Source organism: Sciurus vulgaris, assembly GCF_902686455.1.
Source record: "Sciurus vulgaris genome assembly, chromosome: 17".
NCBI classification, from domain to species: domain Eukaryota; kingdom Metazoa; phylum Chordata; class Mammalia; order Rodentia; family Sciuridae; genus Sciurus; species Sciurus vulgaris.
In genome coordinates, this window is record NC_136478.1 from 27,121,999 (window position 1) to 27,144,386 (window position 22,388).

The following is a 22,388-nucleotide window of genomic DNA, read 5'->3' on the forward strand; positions in this document are numbered from 1 at the left end:
CCCTCTGCCACCCCCCTCAGCACCTTTGGGGGGCAGCAGCCACACGGCACCTGCCACGCCCCCCTCACCCTCTCCTGAAGCTGCGCTATACTCATGCTGGGTCTGGCTCCTCCCCTCCTCAGGTGCCTTCTATGGCTCCCCAGTGCCCATGGCCAGAAGGTTGTCTTACTGTGGAAGGAGAAGGTGAAGCCATTGGCAGGCGGCAGGCTGGTGTTCTGGGGGCTCCACCAGGAGCTGACAGAGGTGGCGAGCAGCAGGGGCCCCTGGGCCTGGCTCTCTCTCTGCTGCTGGAAGCAGAGGAGGTCAGAGGCTCGGTCGCTCAGCAAGAAGTCGTTCTTGCCATAGCGCAGGTGGAACTTCCCGGTGTGGCGGGTCCAGTAGAGGCAGAAGTGGTAGAGGCCCCTGGGCTCCGGGAAGGCCCGGGAAGCCTCGGGGACCGCGGGGAAGGGGGCATGGATGGCGAGGGCGTCCTCGGAGTTGGTGATGGAGATGCGCAGCGCCTGCCCCTGCACGTAGCGGAGGCTGCTCCCCTGGGTCTGGTTCCGCTGGCCACAGAAGCGGAAGTCCTCCCGGGGTCCGCCACCATGGGCACCTGGAGAGACAGAGGCTGCAGATGGGACCCCATGGCAGAGCCCAGCTGGGGCAAGGGAGGAGACAGGGCCTGGGCGAGCACCTGTGAGCCCCGAGCCTGGGACCCACACGTGGGCCAAGGGTCTGGATAGCAAGGGCTCTGCAAAAATGCGTGGGTCTGTTCTGCTACAATAGCTCTGCTTCAGTAGGTGCGGGCACACGCCATAAGCCCAGAGACCCTGGAAGCTGAGGCAGGAGGATCACGAGTTCGAGGCCAGCATGAGCAACTCAGTGAAGCCCTGCCTCAAAATGAAAAAGCATAAAGGGCCAGGGAGGTAGCTCAGTGGTAGAGCGTGCCTGAGTACCCCTAGTGCCACATTAAAAAAAAAAAAAAATCTGGCTGCAAGATACAAAAAAAGAAAACTGAAAATAAATAAGAATTTCTAATAATAATAAAGTTTTTAATGAGGCCATGGTTACCACATACTGTTGCATGGGCTGTGCACTGTCCGACAACATTTGCTGCAAAGGGAACAGAGCTGCCACCCAGTTTGTGGGCCCCAGCCCAGGTGTGTGCCCTGTGGGGCTGCATTTGCCAGAAGAAGGAGGTGCCTTTTTCTTTTCCCCAAAGCACCATTCCCAAGCCAAGTGTACCTCCAAATCCATATTGCCCCAAAGGTGTTGGGGCATTTTAACCTAAGTCACGATGGCCCCAGGGCCCCCTGGGGAAAGCCCACCTCGAGCCAGGAAGAGCACACTCAGTAGGATCAGCGCCGTCTGCAGCAGCACCCAGGTAGCCATCGTCCTCCCCAGAAGTCACCCTGAGAAGTCACCACCTGGAAGACACCATGAGCATTAGCCGGGAGCCGGGACTCCGGCAGGGAGGCGGGAGGAAGAGGCCCATGGGCTGCAGTGGCCAGAGCTGAGCCTCAGGGGCTGTGGCCGTCTGGAGCCCAGCTGCCTCAGTGGGACTGAGGACGGGACCCTCCCCAGGCCCAGGAGCCATGGGGTGACCTCGTGTGGAGCCCAGGGAGGTTCCTCTTGGAGCTGTCTGCACCTTGCCCCTGCCAGGCCTGGAGGAGACCTTGAAAGATGGGGCTCTCAGCGTTCTCCCCTAGCAGCCTCCCCATGACCGTGACTGTGCCCATCCTGGCCCTAGTGCAGAGCACACCTCCTCCAGGAAGCCCACCTCCTTTGGTCAGCCCCAGCCTCCTGTGGGTTCCACCTCTGGCCAGAGCCTCCCTCAGCTTCCCCTAGGCAGTGCAGGGTGGCCAGCCTCTTCTCACTCCGCCAGGGAGCCCCTGACCCATCTCTGAGGACGGCCTGGGGCAGAGAGAGGCTGGAGGGGTGGACGCGGCACCAAACACCGAAGGATCAGGGCATCGCGGCGCCCTCTACAGGGGCCCAGGGGAGGGGCGTCTCCCACCAGGGGGCGCTGTTGCGGCACCGCCTTCCACCGTGACCACCAGGGGGCGCTGTGGCGACACCGTGGCAGCTGGGAGAGCGGAGGGACCTGGCCATTCTCTGCTGGAAACCACGAGAACCGTGCAGAGGCCCAGCTCTGCGCTCCCGCCTGGGGATCAGTGGGCACCTCTGAGCAACCCCGGCCATGTTAGCCGCCTCCTGCTACCTGCAGCCCCCACGCTGACCCTCCACCCCGCATGAATCCACATGCAGCTCTGCGACCAGCATCTCTGTTGGCCTTAAATGACTTGCCGGAGGATGCTGCAGGCCAGGGCTTTTCTTGCCTGGTCAGGACCAGAGTGACTGGTGTCCATACAGCGAGATGCCAGGTGGCTTGGCCTTCCCTGCCACCAGCTGGCCCAGTGATCGCACTGCCTGCCGACAGCCATCCTCATCCTGGGGGAGACTCCTCGGACCATGGCGCCACCTGGCAATCACGCCACACCCCAGAGAGAGGCCGGCCGCCCAGGGGCGTGCAAGGAGTCTGCTTTTGGAAGAAATCCAGGAGGGCTTCCCTGCAGAGGTGACTTGGCCCTGAGGGTCTGAAGGCAGCATCACAGGGCGAGGGGACGTCATCGTGTCCCTCCTGGCCCAGACCTCCCTCAAGCCAGTGTGGTTCCCTGACGAGAGGACTAGTCCCCCGTGGCCCCGCGTGAGGGAGGAAACCCAGCCTCTGGCTCCAGTGCTCCAGTCACAGGTCTGAGGGGCTCGTCCCGACCCCGTCCGCCTCATGCGACCATTTGAGAAGAAGGACGTGAAAGCGTTTTAGGGAAGGGCGGCCATTTCCTGGGCTGTGAGTTTCAGGTTTCACTCTGTGTCCTCTGGAAGCATTCGGGTTCCCTTCAAAACTGCCTCCCCAGACCAGCCACCCCAGACCAGCGGAAGGAAGCCCAGCATCCGGGGACAGGGGCATATCCCTCCCAGGCCACCTCTGTCCTTCTCCTGTCCACCTGCCCTGAAGCCTCCCCATCCGATCCTTAGGCCAAAGGTCACTTCTAGGCAGCCCCCTCCCAGCAGCCCCTGCTCTCTACTTGTGAACTTGGAAGTTCACAGATCACTTTGAGAATGGGTTCTAAAGTCTCCATTTTATGATGTTTGTATCTGAGGTCCAGAGAGGGCCAGTGATTTCCCGAGGTCACACAGTAAGCAAGGGTGGAGCCAACTAGAACTCATAGGTATCTCTCTGGCCCACTGACCTCCACAGTGAGTCACGATTGTCTGGAGACAAGACCCCCAGAGAGGGCAGAGACATCTGCTTTGCCTCAGCCCCACTGAATTGGCCCTTGAGAGCAAAAGAGGCAGCCAGGAGTGAGGTCCCTGGCCCTGTCCCGGGAGGGAAAGTGGGATTCAAACACCAACAAGGGCTGGTTGCCCCTGACACTGCCCGGTTCATTCTGTTCCCCTCTGGCTACTCGAGTAGCTACTCCCAGAGGACAGCTCTGTCCCCATCAACCCTTGAGGCTGCTCGAGGAGCAGCCTCCTGGGCTCCTTCAACCCACCTTGGGTGGAACGGACTCTGGAGCCGGACTGCTTGGGTCCAAATCAGCCCTTGCACTTAGGGCTGTGTGTCCTTGGACTAGTCACTCACTGTCTCTGGGCCTCATTTTCCTCACCTGTAATGAGGAATAAAAACCAAGCCCACCTCAGAGGTCACTGTGGGAATGAGGCCAATCGAGTCTGTACAGGGGGGGACACGGCTGTTGCCACAGGCGTCAGAGAAACACTCCGCATGCTTTCTGAGCAGCTCACACGTGACCAGCCCTGGCACCGCCCTCCCCTCGCCCTGACCCCAGCTCCACCAGTGGCCAGCTCAGCTCCAGAGGCCTCGAGGGGAAACCTAGAGCCTGCTTTCTGGAAAACGACGGCCACGCGGAAACCGCACCCAGAAAATTCCCTGCTCACCACCCTGGCCCTGGGAGTCTGCAGAGCCCGGGGCAGGACCCCCGGGCCTCAGAGGACGAGGAGACTCTGGATTGGGCAGAACAAGGGTGCTGACCACTTAGCTTTGTCCCTTGCCAGTCCCGCCCCCAGGTCTGCTGCCTATACATTCACTAGCCATCCAGCAGGGCCACTCCAAGGGCATGGGCCGTGTCCCTGATGGAGCCCCCAGGGTCCCCAGTAGGGCTTTCCAGTGCCCAGCTCACCACCCTGGGTGTCCGCACACTGGCTCGGCCAGGAATGAAGGGGTCTGAGCCCTGGAGACCGGACGCCAGGTCCTGTGGGCTCTGGAGTGAGGGACGGAGCAGAACGGCCCCAGCCTTCCAGTGCCCAGTCCCGGCTTGCCTCCCCCACAGCCCTGGCTGGCACTGAGAAGGGGCATCGCCTGCCACACCCCAGTGACGGCAAAAGCTGCCACAGCTCTGGCGTCCACCCGAGGCAGGTCCTGCGGGTTTACCATCTCGCGGCCTGGAAGAGGCAGGGAAGGACGGGGCCGGCCTTGGTAAAGGTCCCAGAGATGGTGGCCCCTGCCTTTGGGGTCTCCAGGAGGTGGGGGACTGAGTGGATCCCAGGCACCGTAGAAGCTTCCAGTCTGGAGAGGGTGCTGCGGCCGAGCCCCCAGAGAGCCCCGGGCCCCCAGCTCCTCTTCCGGAGCCGCTGCCCTTGACCTCAGGCCTTCCGTAAACACACACAAGAACAGGACAAGCTGACCCAGCCGGACAATGGGGGCCACCACGGCAGGGTCTCCAAGGGTCCAGCTGGGCGGGCAGCAGCCAGGGCCTACCTGAGCCAAGCCACCCCCAACCCGGCCAGGCTGCTGGCCAGGCCCCCTGCGTGCTGGGCAGGACCCAGGGCTCGCTCTCTCCCCGGGCCTGACTCATTTCCTCTGCCATCCTGTTCGGAGCCACCGTCACCCTGGCTCGGCCGAGCTCCTGGAGAAGGCATTTCCTCTAGGACGGAGGTGGAAGGAGAGTGGACAGGACCTGGCCGGCTGCGGTTAACCCTTTCCTGGGCATCCCGGCCCCTCCCACCCGCAGACTGGCAGACCCGTCCGCGCTCCCTCCCTGGGGGCCCACGGTGGTCGCAGGCACGCCTGGAAGCGTGTCTCACCCCCAGGTCTCCTCTCAGGCCTCCCTGGCCCCGAAAGCCCGTGCTCCCTGGGACACCGCGCATCTCTGCGAGGTGAGACGCCGTCCAGGAAGCCGCACGGTCCTCTCGTGGCCACCCCCAGCGCACAGTGCCCACCGACTCGGGTGCTCCCTCAGAGGCGCCCGCCCCTGTGGTGGGTCAGGCGCCCGGGGGCGAGCGGAGTGCAGACTCAGGCCCCCGCCACCATCGAGGGCCTCCAGCGAGTCCGGCTGACTGACGGCCATGGGCCTGGGAACCGTGGGTTTAGGTCAGGGACGGTGGCCCCGTCAGAGAGCAGAGGCGCTTGCTCCAGGGCACTCGGCTGCTGCGGGTCGGGTCAGGGCGGCTCCCAGGGTGCAGCTGCCCCACCCGTGACAAGGACCTGCCATGATCTCAGGTTCCCCCAGCCTGTAGCCAGGTGCTGGGTGCCTGACTGGCTGCCCGCAGGACAGCGGGAGCGAGGGGAGGACAGAGCGTGGGACAGGGCCCAGAAGAGAGGAAGAAGGGGTCACTCTGCAGGTGGCACTGGTCTTGCCCACCTGGGGCCCTCCCTCCAAGGGCCTTTATGGTGGGGAGGGCGGAAGAGGCCCAGCCCAGCTACCAGCCGCTCCAGCCCTGTCCTCGGCTGCTGCCCAACCACAGAGGGCCTGGGGAAGGGGGGACGTGGTCTGTAGAGGGGCAGGGCAGGGATGGCAGCTCGAGAGCTGAGCGCACAGCTGGGCACGTGTGCCTGAATGTGCAAGGGCATGTCTGGGTGTGCGTGCCTGAGTGTGCGTGCCTGAGTGTGTGTGCCTGGGTGTGCATGCATGGGTGTGCGTGCCTGGGTGTGCGTGCCTGGGTGTGTGTGCCTGGGTGTGTGTGCCTGGGTGTGCGTGCCTGAGTGTGCGTGCCTGGGTGTGCGTGCATGGGTGTGCGTGCCTGGGTGTGTGTGCCTGGGTGTGCGTGCCTGGGTGTGCGTGCCTGGGTGTGTGTGCCTGGGTGTGCGTGCCTGGGTGTGTGTGCCTGGGTTTGCGTGCCTGAGTGTGTGTGCCTGGGTGTGCGTGCATGGGTGTGCGTGCCTGGGTGTGCGTGCATGGGTGTGCATGCCTGGGTGTGCGTGCCTGGGTGTGCGTGCCTGAGTGTGCGTGCCGGGGTGTGCGTGCATGGGGTGTGCGTGCATGGGGTGTGCGTGCCTGGGTGTGTGTGCCTGGGTGTGCGTGCATGGGGTGTGCGTGCCTGGGTGTGCGTGCCTGGGTGTGCGTGCATGGGTGTGCATGTGCAGGAGGCCAGCAGGAGCCTGGAGGGGGCAGGTTAGCTCTGCTGAGCAACAGGAGGGGTGGGACTGCGAGGCTCCTGCAGGTGCTTCCTGCAGGTGGGTGGCAGGGGCGAGAGCAGCCTCCTTCCAGCGGTGGCCACGTTCTCTTATCAGATGAACCTGGCTTGGGAACACCACACACCCGCCAGCTCCAGGAGGTGCCCGTTAAGCCAGGTGGGGCCCAGCCACGCCCCCACCCCACGGCCCCTGCAGCTCTTAGGAGCACTGCTGGCAAGGCTGAGCCCCTCTCTCCGAGGTCCAGCCCTTAACCAAGAAGGGCTCCCGCAGGACAAAGATGAAGCTAGCCGCGCAGCCTGGAGGCTGGGGCTGCTCACACTCCTGCAGCCTCCCCGCTGGAGGCCGCCTGCCTGCCCAGGAGGTTCACCTTCCTCACCTCTGGCCCAGCCACATCCCCTCTGTGTGCCCAGAAAGGGTCCTGGCCCCATGGGGAGAGGAGGAAGGAGCACCATCCTGCCAGCCTGCACAGGGAAGGGCTCCTGGAGAGCCCGCAATCACGCCTGCCATCCCGCAGCCTCTGCCTGCGCGCCCCGCTCCGAGCCTGCAGCCTGTGGCACATCGTGAGGGTCCCCATGCCCTGGGCCTCAGCCCTCCACATCCTCTGAGGCCCCACGACGGCCAGCGGGACAGCAGAGAGCAGGAGGGTCCACCAGGGTGGGTCTGACAGGGTGGAAGGACCCTGGAGTCCTCAGGGAGATGAGGAGGACCGCAGCCCCCGCTGGCAGGGGCTCGTGCCGGCTGCGGGGCGCCAGTATATTCACCCCGTCTCCCAGCGCTCGGCCCGGCACCCACTGCTGGAGCAACCCTGGCAGGAACTGAAGCCGAGCTCTCGGCATCTCCATTCACAGACCAGGAAACCCAGGTCCAGAGAGGTGAAGTCATGGCCAAGGCCACACAGCAAGCAAGGGGACAGGTGGTGACGCAACCAGTCGGCCCAGCCTTGGCGCCCGGGCGTTCAGACGCCGCGGCCCACCAAGGCCCTGCCCTTCCTGGGACTGGGTCTGCCAGTCCTGAGCTGGAGAAGCGCAGGCCCTACCTTTCCTTGCGCATCTGCATAGCAAAAGTTCTGGAAGTCCTGCAGGAAGGAGCCCCGTGTAAGGGGCCTCCTCAGCGTGGACGCTCGTCAGTAACTCCAAAAACAAGCTCTCGGGACTCAACAGCACAGAAGAGAAGCTTCCGACGCCCCTCCCCGGCAGCCACCTCCCCACCCTCGGGGCTGCCCAAGGGCCACGAGCTGGCTGGAGATGGCCAGCAGGAGCCAGCCAGGCGGCAGGGCTCCCCGGGGCCTCGCCGCCATCCCGCGTCGCTTGCAGGCAAGAGTCCCCATGAGCCTGGGGTGCGTCCAGGCCCACCCACCCCCTCGGCGGGCAGCACCAGGCCAGTGCCCAGTGAGCCACCCCATTAAGTCTGCCCTGGCCAGCTGGGCCCGTGGCCTCCCCTCCAGCAGCCTGAGCACTCAGCGGATGTCAGGGGGCAGGACAGCGTGAGGCCACAGGCGGTCTGGAAGCCCAGACTCAGCCTCTTGGACCTTCGGAATCCAGGACCTTCGGAATCCAGGGAAGATGACTCCGAGCCCAAGGAGGGAAGGAGCTGGGGTCCCCAGAGGAGCCCACGGGGCAGTCAGCTGTGTGCTCCTGTAGCAGAGGCTCATCCAAGGCACTGCGCGGCCAGCGTCCTAGACACGTGTCCGGCAGCACCTGCCCAGGGCAGGCGGCAGGAGTTCGGGACACAAGGCCCAGACGGCTCTGCGGCCACCTGACTGGTGTCTTTGGGCCAGCCTGCCCCCTCTGGCCTCAAGCCGTCAAGTAGGTGACCTGATCCTCGTCCCCTGCCTGCCTTTGCGATGGCCCAGGGCCCGCTTGCAACTGAGCTGGCCTCAGGACCCCTCAGGGGACGCCCGGCTCACCTCCAGGCTGCAGAGAAGAGGGCACTGGACGGCCTCTCCACCATGGCCAGTCCATCTTACCGCTCAACCGCAGCCGGCTCCTTGTCTGGCCCAAGTTCCCCTTCCCCATCTGCCTCGCCCAAGGCCAGGCCCACAAGGTCCGCCCCGTCACCTCCCTGCTGGCCTCGGGGAGCTGCAGCTCCGCTCCCCCAGCCAGGCAAGATGCCCATCTTTGGAGCGTAGGATCCTCCGCGTTCCCAAGGGCAGCCGCCAAACCTCCCTTTCGCTCGGCTTCCTCCTCCGGGTCTCAGATGGCTGGCTCAAGGGCAGACAAGACAAAGCCAGGTGCCCTCCCCTCCAAGGCGTGCCAGGTGCCCCTCCAGGGAAGGGCAGTAGAGGCACTGCCAGGTTTCTGCACAGAGCCCGCAGCCTGAGACCCTCCAGATGCTCCCTGTACCCCCCCACAGGGCGCCCCCCAACCACCGCCCCCAGCCACCGCCAGCGAAGCTCCTGAAACCACACTAGAAACGCACTAGAGGGGCCGGCTCAGCGGCGCACACCCGTAATCCCAGCGGCTCCGGAGGCCGAGGAAGGAGGATCGCAAGTTCCAGACCAGCCTCAACAACTTAGTGAGAACTCGTCTTAAAATAAACAATAAAAAGCTGGGGATGTGGCTCAGTGGAAAGGCACCCTAGGGTACCAAAAACACAAAGCAAAACACAGAAAACAGACAGACCAAAGGGGAGGGAGGAGCAGAGAGGAGGGGAAGACCTGGGAGAAGCTGACCACACGATGCTGGTGAGGAATATGTCCCAGTGCATTCCAAGTTCATACAGAGCCATAACGCATCAATATAAAAACAAGTAATAAACAGAAGGACGACCCGCAGAGTGGAGGAAGGGGGTCAGGGGAGGAGCGGGGAGGCAAAGAGGAAGCAGTAGGATGGGAAGGAAGAAAACTATGTCATATGCACTTGCGACTATGTCTGAGTGAGCCCCAAGATCCTGCAGGACTCTGATGCGCTCATAGAAAAATAGAAATACAAATAATAATAGGTAGAGGGGGGACAAGGATTTTTAAGAGGCACTCGACAGGATTTGAAGCTCTTTCCCCGTGTGGACACACTCAATCCTTAAGAGCCTGTGCGCGCGCATCCACACGCCCCCTCCCCAACAAATGGCACAGAGAAGCTCTCAGGGCAGGTCCAGGGCAGGTCCAGGGCCAGAGAGCCTGAGGGACACGAACCCGGGCTGCAGAACTGCCTTCTGAATTTGGAATCCGCTTCCTTCAGAACTTACCCGCTAGGAGGGGCTTCTCTTTAGAAGTCACAGTGAAATGTGCTCCTGGGCTGGGCTAGGCAGTGTCCACAGCGTCCCAGCTCCTGGGCTGTGAGGCTTGCCCAGGCGACCGCGGCACCCCCGTCCTCCTCCTGGACGCCTCCTCCCACAGCTTCGCGGCTTGTGGGAGGCTTATCTTTGACCCCAGCACCAGGACCACAGCCAGGGCACCAAATGCGCCTCAGCCGGGTTTGGCACAGGGGAGGGGCACTCACCCGCCACTTCCTTGTGGTCCCCAGGCTGCTGCCTGTCTATTTAATTGACTGTATTTTCTTCGAGCACCTTCTCTGAGTCCCCTGGGGTCCCTGGCGCCACCCCAGCCCCAGACACCCCCCCCCCACCTACTAGCACATTGTCAGTGGAGGACCCCCCGGCGGGGGAGGACGAGGGAGGAGCCAGGAACCAGCCATACCTGCGTTCCTCGGAGGACAAAGTGCCCTGGATGGGATGCGCCCGTGCCGGGAGCTGCCTCCTCTGCGGGGCAGGCTGGATCCAGAGCGGCCGTTCCTCCAAGTTCAAGAGGCAGAGGGAAGCTGAGCCACCCCCACCGCGGCCCCGTCACCGTCACCGGAGCCTCAAACAAAGGGGGCAGCCCGGGAAGATGGGCTGAGAAGCCCCAGCCGCCAGCGCGCCAGTCGGGGAGAAGGGGCGCAGGTGACAGCAGCCCCTGGCAACCGTTCCCCTGGCAACCATTGGCAGCTGCCGGGACGACGTCAGCCTGGCTCCCCGCCGGCCTGCTGCGCGGGCTCCCTGACTTGTGCTGTGCCCAAGTGCCTCCACTCGGAGGCTTCTGGCCAGGCGGGAGCTGGCAGGAGGAAGGGCAGCAAGTTATGGGGGGACACCTGCCTGTCCAGAGGGGACAGCAAGGAGCCAGAGCTTCCCAGTTCCCAAGAGACCCAGGACCCAGAGTTTCACCTGAAATCAAGTTTGCCAGCATTGACTTTTCTCATTTTTGTTTTTCTGAGATGGCAGTGGGGAGCAGGGGTCTCATTATGTTGATCGGGCTGGTCTCCATCTCCTGGGCTCCAGTGGTCCTCCCACCTCAGCTTCCAATAGCTGGGACTACAGGTGTGTGCCACTATGTGCTCAAGCAACAGACTTTAAAATCCAATCTGTCTAGAACCCAATGGAGGCTAACCCAAGATGGGCTGTTCCCCATGACCAAATTAGGAGCTGGAAAGGGGTGTCCAGTCTGTGGCCTTGGCCTCCAGCTGGGTTCTAGCCTCCACCTTTGACAGCTGTGCCCCACACTACCCTGAAATTTTCCTAAGGTCCTCCTCCTCCAGGAAGCTGTCCTAGATTGCCATCCCTCACCAAGAATCCTCCTTCTGAGTTCTCCGGGGACCAGGGGCTCCTCCTGACTTTCTAGGTCTCCCTGGGAGTGATCTGGACTTTCTTTTCCACTCTGGGAGGGAAGCGGAGCAGAGGTGACGCTTCTGAAAACGCTCCTCATGCCCACCACTGCAGCAGGAGGATGGAGAGGGAGGAGAGGCTGGGGAGCTCGGGGCCACCTCGCTGGTCAGGGAGGGATGTGGAATCCAAACCGAGATCAAGCCCCCGCGTGCATCTGGTGCCAGGCTGATCCTCCCCCAACATCCAGCGCACACTCCAACTTTGTCACCTTCCTCCTGAGAGGGCACATCCCTCTGCCTTCCAGGCAGTCCTTCCTATCCTCTGAGTCAAAGGGAAAGGCGCACCAGCCCCGTGGGGCGGCCTCTGCCTTCCAGACGGGGAGAGGCGGGCGGCACAAGACCTCCAGCTGCAGACAGCAGCGGGTCGGGGGGCAGGCCAGGCTGCCTGGAGTGCCAGGGTCCCGGGTCCCAGGCGGGCGGCTGCAGGCACTTCCCCAGAGCCCACGCGGGGCCCTGGGGTGATCAGGCCCGGGGTGCGGGGCTGGCGCGGGCCATGGGAAAGGCAGCAGGGGCCGGGCCCTGCCAGGCCGCCTCTGAAGCTCCCTGGTGGGTGGACGGGAGCCAGGAGGCTGCCATTGTCTCGCTGCCGCCAGAGCTGGGGCCGTGCAGGCACTATTTTCGGCCAGGAGGAAGAGGAAAAGAAAGCAAAGAAAGGAGCTGCTGTCCTCCGGGGGGACCTCGGCCCGCCTGCCCGGAAGGGTTCCAGGGCCGGCCTGGCTGAGAGAGTGGCCTCTGTTGGATCAAAGGCCTGGGCCTCAGGGAGGCTGGCCAGGCTGGGATTCAGGGAACCAGGGGGAGGGTTCCCCTGGCCTTCCAAACATGCTCGGCACTCGCTCCCTGCAGTGACGCCCAGAGAAACGGGCACAGTACCCCCTGTCCCACCACAGTCCCTGAACACCCTCCACTTACAACCGTGAACAGCCTGCAGCAGCTCATTACTGCCCAGAGCCCAAAGCCAGAGAGATCAACGAGCCACTTCCTCACCTAGCTCCTGATTAGAGTGGAGGTGGAGAACGGACGGTGTGCCTCATCTGATGTGAGATAACAGTGAGTGACCCCATTACAGTCCCCTACCTTCCAAGGGCCACCTCTCCCTTCCTTGCATTCACTAGCTCCAGCCATTTTGGACTCCTCTGACCTACCCCAGGACCTTTGCATGTGTCTCCCCCTCAACACAGCACATTCTTTCCAGGACCCTTCCTCTGACTGACCCCTTCTCTCCATGACCACCAAATCAAAATGATCTACTTCCAGCATGGCCTTCCTTGTCACCTCTTTCATTATCTTCAGGAAACCCTGCCCTGGCTGAAGTGGCCCTGTGATGTGCTCACTAGTTCCCTGCTCCTCAGCGCTTGTCTGTCTTGCTCATCAGGTGGCTCCAGCCCTGGCACAGGGTCTGGTCCGCAGCAGCTGCCCAGTGACTGCTAGCTGAGTGAATGCGTGAACAAGACAGAGCAGGGCTTGAAGCCAGGCTAGGCGGCCTCTGAGGGTCTTCCCAACAGGATCCCATTCTTGTTACTCTAGATCCAAGTTAAAAAGTACCACTTGGACTGAGTGTGGTGGCACACACCTGTAACCCCAGTGACTCGGGAGGCTGAGGCAGGAGGATCACAAGTTTGAGGCCAGCCTCAGCAACTTAACAAGACCCTGACTCAAAAGAAAAAAATAAAAAGGGCTGGGGTACAGCTCAGTGGTGGAGCGCCTGCCTGGGTTCCAGCACCAATACTGCAAGGAATTTTTTTAAAGTCCTTTGGTTTCAGGGACCACTGAACTATCCCCACTCCCAGCCTCTGCCTTGGTCAGGGCACAGGCACCTCTGCCAGGGGCTCTGCCAGAGAGAGGCTCCTGAGAATGTCCACTGGGAAAGGGTCCGAAGCTCCAGGCCAGCTTGCCCCCCTTTACCTGGCTGTGCACTGAAGGGCCTGGCAAGTCCCGCAGCACAGAAGCCCTGCCCTGCTTTTCCCGAACCACTGGGACCACAGGCTCGCTCGGAGGTCCTGGACCAGCTGATGCCAGAGGTCCCATCTGCAGCTGAGAGCACCAAACCTCTTGTTTCCTCCCTGCATAAAGGCGAAGCGATCACTCTGCACCCCTGGAGACCCACGCCTGAGGCCCAGGCTCACGTGCCCAGGAAGGGAGCTTCCCGGGGAAGCTGGTTGCCACGCCACCACTGCAGATGCCAAGCCTTCTCCTGGGCTCCCACGGACCACCAAGGTGGAGCGAGAAGTCTGTGACGGGGCACTGGGGGCCTAGGGGCTCTGGTGGGGTGCATCCCAAGGACCAGCCTGCAGAGATGCACGAGGGAGCTGGGCAGGGCAGGGGAGCCCACGCCAGGCCCTGGACTGCAGCCATCATGGCCACCCCGGGAGGTACACCCTCCCTCTGCAGCGGAGGAAAACAGCTCAGAGAGGAGAGGCCACTTGCCTGGGGACACAGAGCCGGTAAAACGGGAGGCAAACCCATTCTTGTGCACTCCTTTGCCTTCGTCCTGCATGGCACCTCCTGGCATGGCCAGCTGGCAACACCAGTCACCCTACAGAGGTAGATGTGGAGGCCCAGAGAGGCTGCGCCACGGTCCGCAGGCCTCACAGCCTGGGAGCCGCTGGGCTTTTGGTGAACAGTACTGTCCTCCCCCGATGGCGGTTTCAGTGACTTCTGACCCAAGTCCAGGAGACAGACAGAGTCAGGACCCATGTCAGCGGCCCCATGGCCTTCCTCCTGTCACGCCTGGCAGTGGGTCCCAGCTCCCGCTCCCCTGGCTCAGGCAGCAGGCTAGGCAGGGGAGGCGCTGGGGACCAGACCTGCCACCTGGCCCCAGGTTGGGCACACAGGAGCAGAGCCCCCGGAGGTGGGGCCTATTGGAGGAGGGAAGCCAGGGGCTCTGATGATGAGGAGGTGGCTCTGCCCTCCCCAGCTGGCCAGGCCCGCCCGCCTCGCCCTGGCCTCCTGCCGGAGTCCTGGGTCCCTCAGGAGCTAACAGGAGCCTCCTGAAGATGCATCTGGGTGGCGATGACGGGCCAGTTCCCGCACGGTGGCCCACGGGGCTGGGGAGAGTGTCTCTCGAAGGAGACACCACCTACCTGCGCCTGAACCACACACGTCACCTGTGCCACCAGAACGTCCCGTGGGCCGCTGAGCACTTAGGGACCAGGGAGGCCACCAGAACTGAGCCCCCATCCCCGCTGGTGGGGGGAGCCTTGAGACTCCCAAGTCCTCCCACGGCTGCCCGAGAGCCTGGAGTCCCTGTCGGGAAATAGCGCACCATGTCCAGGGAGCAGCCCCGTGTGCCTTGGGAGAGTCGGGCCAGCAGCAGGAGACCTGGGGTTGTTCCCACCTGCCGCGGGCTGCCCGGGGCCTTGGGACCCACTTTGTCAGCTGCGAAGCCCGAATAAAGACTCAAATCTGAGGCGCACCTGAGATTGCGCAGGGTCTTTGTGGGCAGCAACATCAAGGTACCCATCTGGGGACTTGAGTGTGAGTCCCCCCAGCAAGCTGCCTGGCACATGCCCAGACAGTGACACAGCAGAGTGGCCGTCAGCAGAGGCACAGGGCCGAGTGTGACTCAGCTGCCCGGCCAGACGCTCGGGCCACTCCTGGCATTTGTCTCCATTTCAAGGCAGGTGGGTCTGAGCAGCTGTCCCCTGCCACAGGCTCAGAAACCCAGGACGCCAGCCACAGAGCCACACCCAGAAGCGCAGGCTCCTCCAGGGATGCGGGAAGGTCCGGCACACAATGCAGTCCCCAAGGGCCAGGGGACACCCAGTCCAGGGAGGCGCGACCACAGAATGCCGCTCAGCCCAGGAAGCCAGCGAACACGAATCCAGGCCTCTCCCCAGGCGCAGGACAGTGGCCAAGCAGGTCAGCTGTCCCTCTGTGCTCCTCTCAGAGCTGTCCTTGGCAAGGTGCTGTCCCCTCCCTTTGTGGGCATTCTGGAGTCCGAAGAGAAGCTGTCCTGAATGACCACTGCGAAGCACACCCCTCCTCCTGGCAGAACGCAGCACCCCGGGACCTCCAGACGACCTCAGGGCGCAGACACTCCAGCCTGTGCTCGCCCCCCACTGAGCACGCGCATGGCCGGAGGTCTGGCCTGCAGAACAGTCTGTCTACGGATCCGCTGGAACTCGCCACGCGGTCTAGACCAACGGCAGTGCTCCCCCCAGGAAGAAAGAGGCAGGCCCCGCGACGAAGACCCTGCCCAGCTCGCAGCCCGCCCGCGTCTCCCTGCACCTCCTTTCCGTCCCCACGGAAGCCCCCTCGCGTGCCTGAGTCCCCGGGGAGGAGCATCCAGGACGACAGTCCCTCTGCCGTCCAGACCCCATCTCCAGGGTACTGGCTTTCCAGGGCGAGCCGTGGATCCCGGTCCAGTAACGAGGCCTCAGGTCTCGGGCAGCAGAAGGGACCAGACCCACAGATCAAGACTCCTTGGGTGGGAATGAGCCCAGGGGCAGGCTCTCCGGGGACTGGCACCTCTTAAGAGGGCGGAGCTTTGGCTCTGGTATAAAATCTCTGCTGCTCCCTACCAGAAGGGCTGGTTGATGGCCAGTGACAAGGACAACAGCATCTACCATGGGCCAGACACAATACTCAACACATAAGGAGCTCCCTTAACCCCCTTAAGGTACTATCCACCATCATAATTTTAAAGATTAGAAAAATGAAGCACAGAGAGGTCAATACTGGTCCGGGTTCACACAGCTGGTGTAGCTGGGACAGAACCAGTCATACCCCTAACCCTCCACTTGTGCCACCTGACCCAGGACAAGCTGGAAGTGGAGAAGTAAAGGTCTGGGACAGCTGGAATGGGGGTCCAAACCCCATAAGCCTCCATAACTTGGGGCTGTCCCCGTCAATCCCCAGGGGTCTCATCAAGATATTAGACATGCAGGGACCTCCATCCCCACTCTACAGTCTTGATAATGAGACTTTGAGCAAGTGACCTCTTGCTCAGTCACCTGTCAGGGACTCAAACCTGGTTCTAAGTCAACCACCACATGACCTGGAGGTAAAGCTCCGAGCAAGGCTCATGCAGACTCTCGAGTCCACATGCTGTGATGAGTTCACACTCTGCACCGTGTCACCCTGAATTCCAGCAATGACCCTGCTGGGGGAGGGGCTGCTATCTCTATTTTCAGGCCGGGAAACTGAGGCCCAGAGAAGCTGTGCCTTCTTTTTTTTGGGGTACTGGGGGCACTAGCCGCAACCCCTGTCCTTCCTATTTTTTACTTTGAGACAGGGCCTTGCTGAGTGGCTGAGACTGGACTTGAACTTGAGATTACCCTGCCTCAGCCTCCTGAGTCACTAGGGATGCAGGCCTGCGTCACCATGCCTGGGAAGCTGTGACTTCACAGCAGGATGCACATCTCCAGCACCCATCCACTCCCCTGTGGAGGCCCTGAGAATCCAGAGGGGACACCAGGAGGAGGGCAGAGGCCCGGGATAGACAGGGGTCTAGATGTGGCGAAGGTGGCTCTAGAGCTCGTTTTGGAGTTACAGTGGCCCCGAGCCTGGGGAGCCAGTCTGGAGTCATTCACGGCAGAACCACGGTCTCCTCAGGGGGCCGAGCGGGGCTGGACCGCCGCCTGTCACCCCACCTGTGCACTGGAGGTCCACAGCTCCTCCAGGACTAAGCTCTTACCTCCGCCTGCCTAGAACTGCCAAGTGCACCACAGCCTCCCGAGCCAGCTCCGACCACGCAGCTGAGGCCCACCACACCACACTGGCCTTGCTGCCAACGCAGAGACCAGGCTCCCGGGCGCCGGGGTCGGGGAGTCCTGCCAGTGCCCAACTCCCAAAGGCAGGGAGTGCGGGCAGAAGTGCTTCTGAGTCCTTAGAAGGTCTCTCTTGCCTCAGTTTACTCATCTGTCCGAGGGAGGAAGGATAAAGGGTATCTCTTCTGTAGGCCGGGACTCTTCTGAACGCTCTCCTATCCTAACGCCCCTGATGTCCCCTGAAGAAGATGCTGGTGGCCGCAGTTTACAGGTGAGGAAACCGAGGCCCATGCCCAAGTCCATAAACCCAGAGAAGAAAGCCAAGATTCTCCCTGGCCTTGCCATCTTTCTAGGTCCCTCTGCCCACGAGAAATAGGGGCTTAGCAATGACAGGAATGGGATTCGAGACGAGGACACGCCCTCTGGCACTAGCACAGTGCCAGGCCTGGCCGAGGATCCCCTGCCCACAGAAGAGCCCAGGAGGTAAGCACTCAGACTCTGGAACCCCAAAAATCCTCACTGGGTGACCCTCCTTGCCCCAGTATCCTCGTCTCAAAAATGGGCACAGCAGGCCACACTGGAGCACCAGGCAGGTCTGGACACAGGCTTCAGGATTTCCTGCCCAGGCTGAGCCCCAGGGAACCCTGGAGAGTTGGAGCACGGGAGTCTGGGAAGGTGTCTCCACCCAGATCACACCAGGACAGGCCAGCAGTGAATAGACACTGTGTCCCAAGCACCTCCCTCTCCCTTGGCCGCTGGCTCCGGCTGCCCAGGCCAGGCCCCAGAATCTGCAGGGCTCCCCAAGGGTCCCTGGGAGCTCCAGGTGGGGCATGAGCGGGAGCAGCACCAAGTGCTCAGCTGAGCTCAGGGAGCAGGGCGGGGAGGCTGAGGCCAGCGCCCACTCCATGCTGCTGAGAGGCCCCTTTGTGCCAGCCCTGCCCCGCCCCCCACTTGCCATCTGCCTGGTCCCTGGAGTCTGCTCACCCCCAGCCGCCGGTTTGCTCACATGATGCCCCCATCTGCCGTGAGTCAGAAGGCGGGGTCCACAGGGCCACCCCAGGACTGGGATGGGGGATGGGGACCTGCCTGGGGCTGTGGTTGGGGAAGAGGAGGCAGCTGGGTTTGGGCCTGGGGGGGCACATATCCCATCCTCCCCACAACTCCCCACCCCACTGCTTCCGCCCTGCCTCTCAAGACCCTGCTCCTCACCCCACTACCTGGGAGACACCCCACAGCCCAGCACGGGCACAGCACCCGCACCCGCGCCTGGCTATCACCCAGGATGCTGTGACGCCCACCATGGCCCCCTCCCCTGCCTGCTCCCCGCTCCCGTCTCTGTCATGCCGGGTCCTGTCAAGACGCCACCCCTTGACACATGGACCTGGCACAGCCCTGCCACCTCTTTCGCCTGCCCTGACCCAGGGCAGGACTGGCCCTCCACCCCTTTCCCTCAGCTGGGAAGCTGTCCCCAGCACGAGCCTCACCCTGGCAGCCAGGGGCTGGGGCAGCCAGGCCAAGGCCACAGAGCAAGCCTGCCACCCGTCCTGCTGGGTGAGAGCCCAGTGCCCACCTTGCCCAGCTGCCGGCACCCTACCCCAGTCCTCCCCCTCCCTTCCCCACAGGGCAAATCAGGACCTGCCACCCGGGCAGCAAGTCCCTTCAAGTGACCTGGGCCAGATCTGCAGTGCGTCTCCCGCCCCTGCGCCCTCGGGCCCTTCATTCCCCAGACCTTGCCCCTGCCAGCTCCTTGCCAGGAAGGCCCCCGCCATGCTCACCATCCCTGCACACCCGCTGCCCTCCCAGCGCTGTGCCCAGGGGGCCATCCCAGACCCCAGTGCTCCCGTCCGGGGTCCCCTCCCGCTGGCCCTTCCCGGCATGCTCTCTCCCTCCTGGCCTGCCTCCCCCGTCTTGCCTGGGACCCTGTTCAGGAGCAGTGTCACGCCAGCCTGGCTGGCCTCTGCCCAGAGCACCACAGCCCTAGCACACGTCCCCCCACAGACCGGCAGCAGCCTCACTTCTGTCCCCGCTCAGAGGCAAGCCCTGGGCCCAGAGAGGCGGGCAGCTCTGATCACCTCACACACCCACTTAGTAGCCAGGGCCACCGAGGCCCAGGGGACCAGCAGGCAAGGTGTCCAGAGTGTGTTTTGACCAAGGTGAAGCTTTATCCCAGGTCCCTGGGGTCCCTGCCACAAAGGAGGTCAGGTTGGGCCCAAAGAGCTAGTTCCACCCCTGGACAGGGCACGGAGGACCCACCTCACAGGGCTGCTGGCCAGGGCTCTAGAGAGCCCCCAGCCGTACGTGGCTCCCACTGACCGGGGCTGCTGCTCCTCCCAGTCTAGGACCCCAAGAACCAACCGTCTGCCCTCAGAGACGTGCGGAGGGGACATGGCCTGGGCCCTGGGGCTGGGCTACCCAGGAGTTCCGAGAATCCTTCTTTGCCTCATCTACCACCCTGTGCCCAGGGGAGTCCAGAGCACACAGTAGGCACTCAGTAAATGTTCATATAAACAACTTCCATGGCTTCTGAAGGAGGCTATTCCTGCCCACCCGCCTGCCTCAGACCACAGCTGCCCCAGGTGCACTTCACCCCACTGCACTTCAGTAAAAGGAGGGCCCTGGGAGCCCCCAGCCCCCACCACACAAGGGCGGATGGCTGCAGAGAGGACAGGAGCCCCCCGTGTCCTCCCGTGTGGAACCAGGAGGAAGGTCCTATCAGTCCCCAGCAGCTGGGCGCCCGGGCTTGGTGGTTAACCGGTAAGGGGCTCTCCAGCCCTCCACCGGCTTCCCCCTCTAACTGCCCCGTTCCCAGACTCACACCGAGCCTCCTGTTGGGCCCCACTGTAGGAGCCATGCCTGCCCACCTGGGTGACAAAAAGTAGGGCTTCCCTTGGCTTATTGGGGGTCCAGCCCCCAGGACAGCCACAGGGGAAGTCACCCTGAGGAGCTCCCTAAAGCCCCCTCAAGCGCCCTCTCCTCCCGGCGCCCGGCTCCCGGGTCTCCATCCCTGGACTTGCTGTGTGACTTCGAGCCAGCCACCTGCCCTCTCAGAGCCTCGGTTCTCCCCTCTGTGCATGGAGCAGTGACCACCTGCTGTGCCCTGGCTCCAGAGGGCCCGCGGCTCTGCCTGTCCCGCTCTCCCTGGACGCTCTCCCCTCCCCGGCAGGACCCCTCTCTTGCCCACCCCACGCTAGGGATTGTTCCACAGCCAGGCTGCTCTGGGCCAGATCACCCCGAGACACCAAGACCCCCACTCCTGACCCCAGCCCCACCCCACCAGCTCACAGCCCAGCACATGCGCCCTCTCCCGCCTCCACCTGCCGCCGGCCCTTGGTGGGTACCTGGTGCCAGGTGGAGGGTCCTGTAGAGGACCCGGCCGTTGAGCCACCCTTCAGGGTTAACCTCCGAGGCTGGACCTGCCGTCTTGGTCCCGCCTGCCAAGCCGCTGCCTGGAGAGTGAGCCGGGAGGCGCCCGGCCCCTCTCCTGCGCAGCAGCCGGTGAGGAGCCGGGGAGGGGCGGGACACCCCCTCCAGCCCTCACGGGGCTCCTCCTCCCTGAGATGACTCGTGAGTCATGGATTTCTCAGAGGGAGGCAGGAGGGGGGACCCAGGGAGGGAGGCAGGGACCCTGGGGGGTGCCCATGACTCAGCACCTGACCAAGGGGACCTCAGCCTCACCCTCATGGTCCAGGAATGGATGCCAGGCTTTGGGGGTGGACACAGGCTGAGGTGCCCCTGCCTTCTCACCCTGCATCGGTCGCTCCCCACAAGATCATTCTCCCCGACCTTCCCGCAAAAGAGAGGGTTGCCATGGCAACAGGCCACTTGGATGCTGCCCCCACTCCCGGGCCTGGTGACAACTGCCCCTTCCTGAAGGCAGCCCAGCCTCCTTGGCAGCAGGCAGGAGCCAGCGCTGACCGGCAGAGCGGAAGGCAGGCCAGAGGAAGGCGGGGATCAGGCAGCCTGGCACAGGGCCATGCACCACTGACCACTGACCTCATGTCCTCTCCGGGCCTCCGTCAGTCTTCTCAGCAGAGAAGCACATGTCAAGACTCCCAGGGACCCAGGGCTCCAGAGCTCCAAGACTTGAGCTCTGGGCGAGACCCCAGGGACTTCTAGAAATGGCCTCCTTTGGTCTGTCTGCCCAGCCAAGGGGAAGCGGAGGCATCGGTGAAGAATCAGCCCCAGGACCTCCAAACGGTCAGAGAGAGAGTTCTGGAAGAGGGCCGACGCCCCCACACCCCTCTGGCCACCATCTCTGTTGGCCACTCCCTCCTGCTCTGGGGTCCACAGCCCCTCCAGAGCCTTGTGGGGAGCTTCAGGTACCCACGCGCCCTGCAGAGTGGGGACTCCCGTCCACCTCATCCATCCGGCGTGAATAAAGGATTTCCAAGTCACCAGAGCCCTGAGGACCTCGGGTGCGGGGCAAGCGGTGCCACATGATGACAACAGCAGAAGAGGTGCCGCTTCCGCTCGTGGGCTCTGCGGCCTTCTAGCACCTTCCCCCGGCCGCCCCACAGTGCCCGCCTGACACTCTGAGCGCTCAATGAATACTCTCTGGGAAGGTGACGAGGTAGAAGGGAGAGGACAAGGCAGAGACCTGAGGCTCTCAGAAGAGAACTCGTCCAAGGCCTGCTGTTCCCACCCAGGGCCTCTGTGGACATGGGCTTATTACCAGGGCAGGAGGGGCCGGCCCATGGCAGGGAAGGGGTACAACAAACAAGAAGGCAGAAATGAGTTACTCAGAGAAGGATGAAGGTCCCTGACACACCAGACCCGTGGGCAAGTCGCCACCTCTGAGCCTGTTTCCCTGAGGTTGGTTGTTCGGGGCCCAGGCAGCCGGTGGCTGAGGCGCTAGGCCAGCAGGGCAGCTGCGTCCCATCTGCCCACAGAGAGCACTGGCCAGCAGGTTCGGAGGGAGAATGAAGGCACCACTCAGTGCAGATAAGCCCCAGTTGCCACTGGCCACAGAGGCGAAGCCTAGGACCCTGCCTGCCCCTCCTACCATCCGGCTTCTCAGAGACCTACTATGTGCTGGGCATTGAGCCAGGCTCTGGGTACAGGCCCCAGCTCTGGACCAGGCCAGGGATGTGAGCCTGGCTCTCATCTATGGTACCCAGGAGCCAGTTATCACCTGAAGTTATCACTAGAAGGCTCTGCGAGTCAAAGTGGAGAATCCAAATAAATCCTTGTTGGTGCTGATAACAGGGTGGAGAGGACCTTCTGAGGGTCAGTGTGTGGATCTTCTGCCTCATCGCTGCGGCCCTGAGATGGCACCACTAGTATGGAGTGAGATGCTCAGAGACAAGCAAGGCCACACGGCAGGGATACGGCTGGGCCTCTAGACGTGTGGGCTTCAGCTAGGCACCTGGCAGGTCCTGGCCACACAGTTTATATTCACATCTCGGTTGACTTTCTTGACAGTTGCTATCCTCACTTTATAGAAAATGGCCCAAGGCACAGACGGGGCAGGTGGCCTTCAGTAACCCAGAGACCCAGGGTCTGAATGACGGGTATTGACCCCAGACCCCCTGCTGGCTCTTAAAGGAGCCGATGGGGACTTTGAAAAACGGAGCAGCAAAAAGGGCATCCAGCAACCAGATCAGATCAACAGGAGTAAAGGGGTGGAAGAGGGGC

At 62.9% G+C, this 22,388-nt stretch overlaps 1 protein-coding gene across 6 annotated transcripts in view; it reads right to left on the minus strand.

Annotated features, from left to right (window-relative positions):
• Positions 1-22,388, minus strand: part of ADGRG1 (adhesion G protein-coupled receptor G1) — a 37,798-nt gene that overhangs the window by 10,390 nt on the left and 5,020 nt on the right. For 2 of the 6 annotated variants that reach the window (XM_079117886.1, XM_079117889.1), the window contains exons 2-3: positions 1,308-1,406; positions 170-592 (exon numbers count right to left, since the gene is read on the minus strand). In XM_079117886.1, coding sequence (XP_078974012.1) covers positions 170-592; positions 1,308-1,371 — 487 coding nt within the window. In that variant the 5' untranslated portion in view covers positions 1,372-1,406. Of the gene's footprint in view, positions 1-169; positions 593-1,307; positions 1,407-3,533; positions 3,557-9,595; positions 9,771-9,845; positions 9,945-10,046; positions 10,494-20,092; positions 20,483-22,388 lie in introns of those variants that run through there. The other 4 variants (XM_079117887.1, XM_079117885.1, XM_079117888.1 and 1 more) reach the window with 4 other exon arrangements.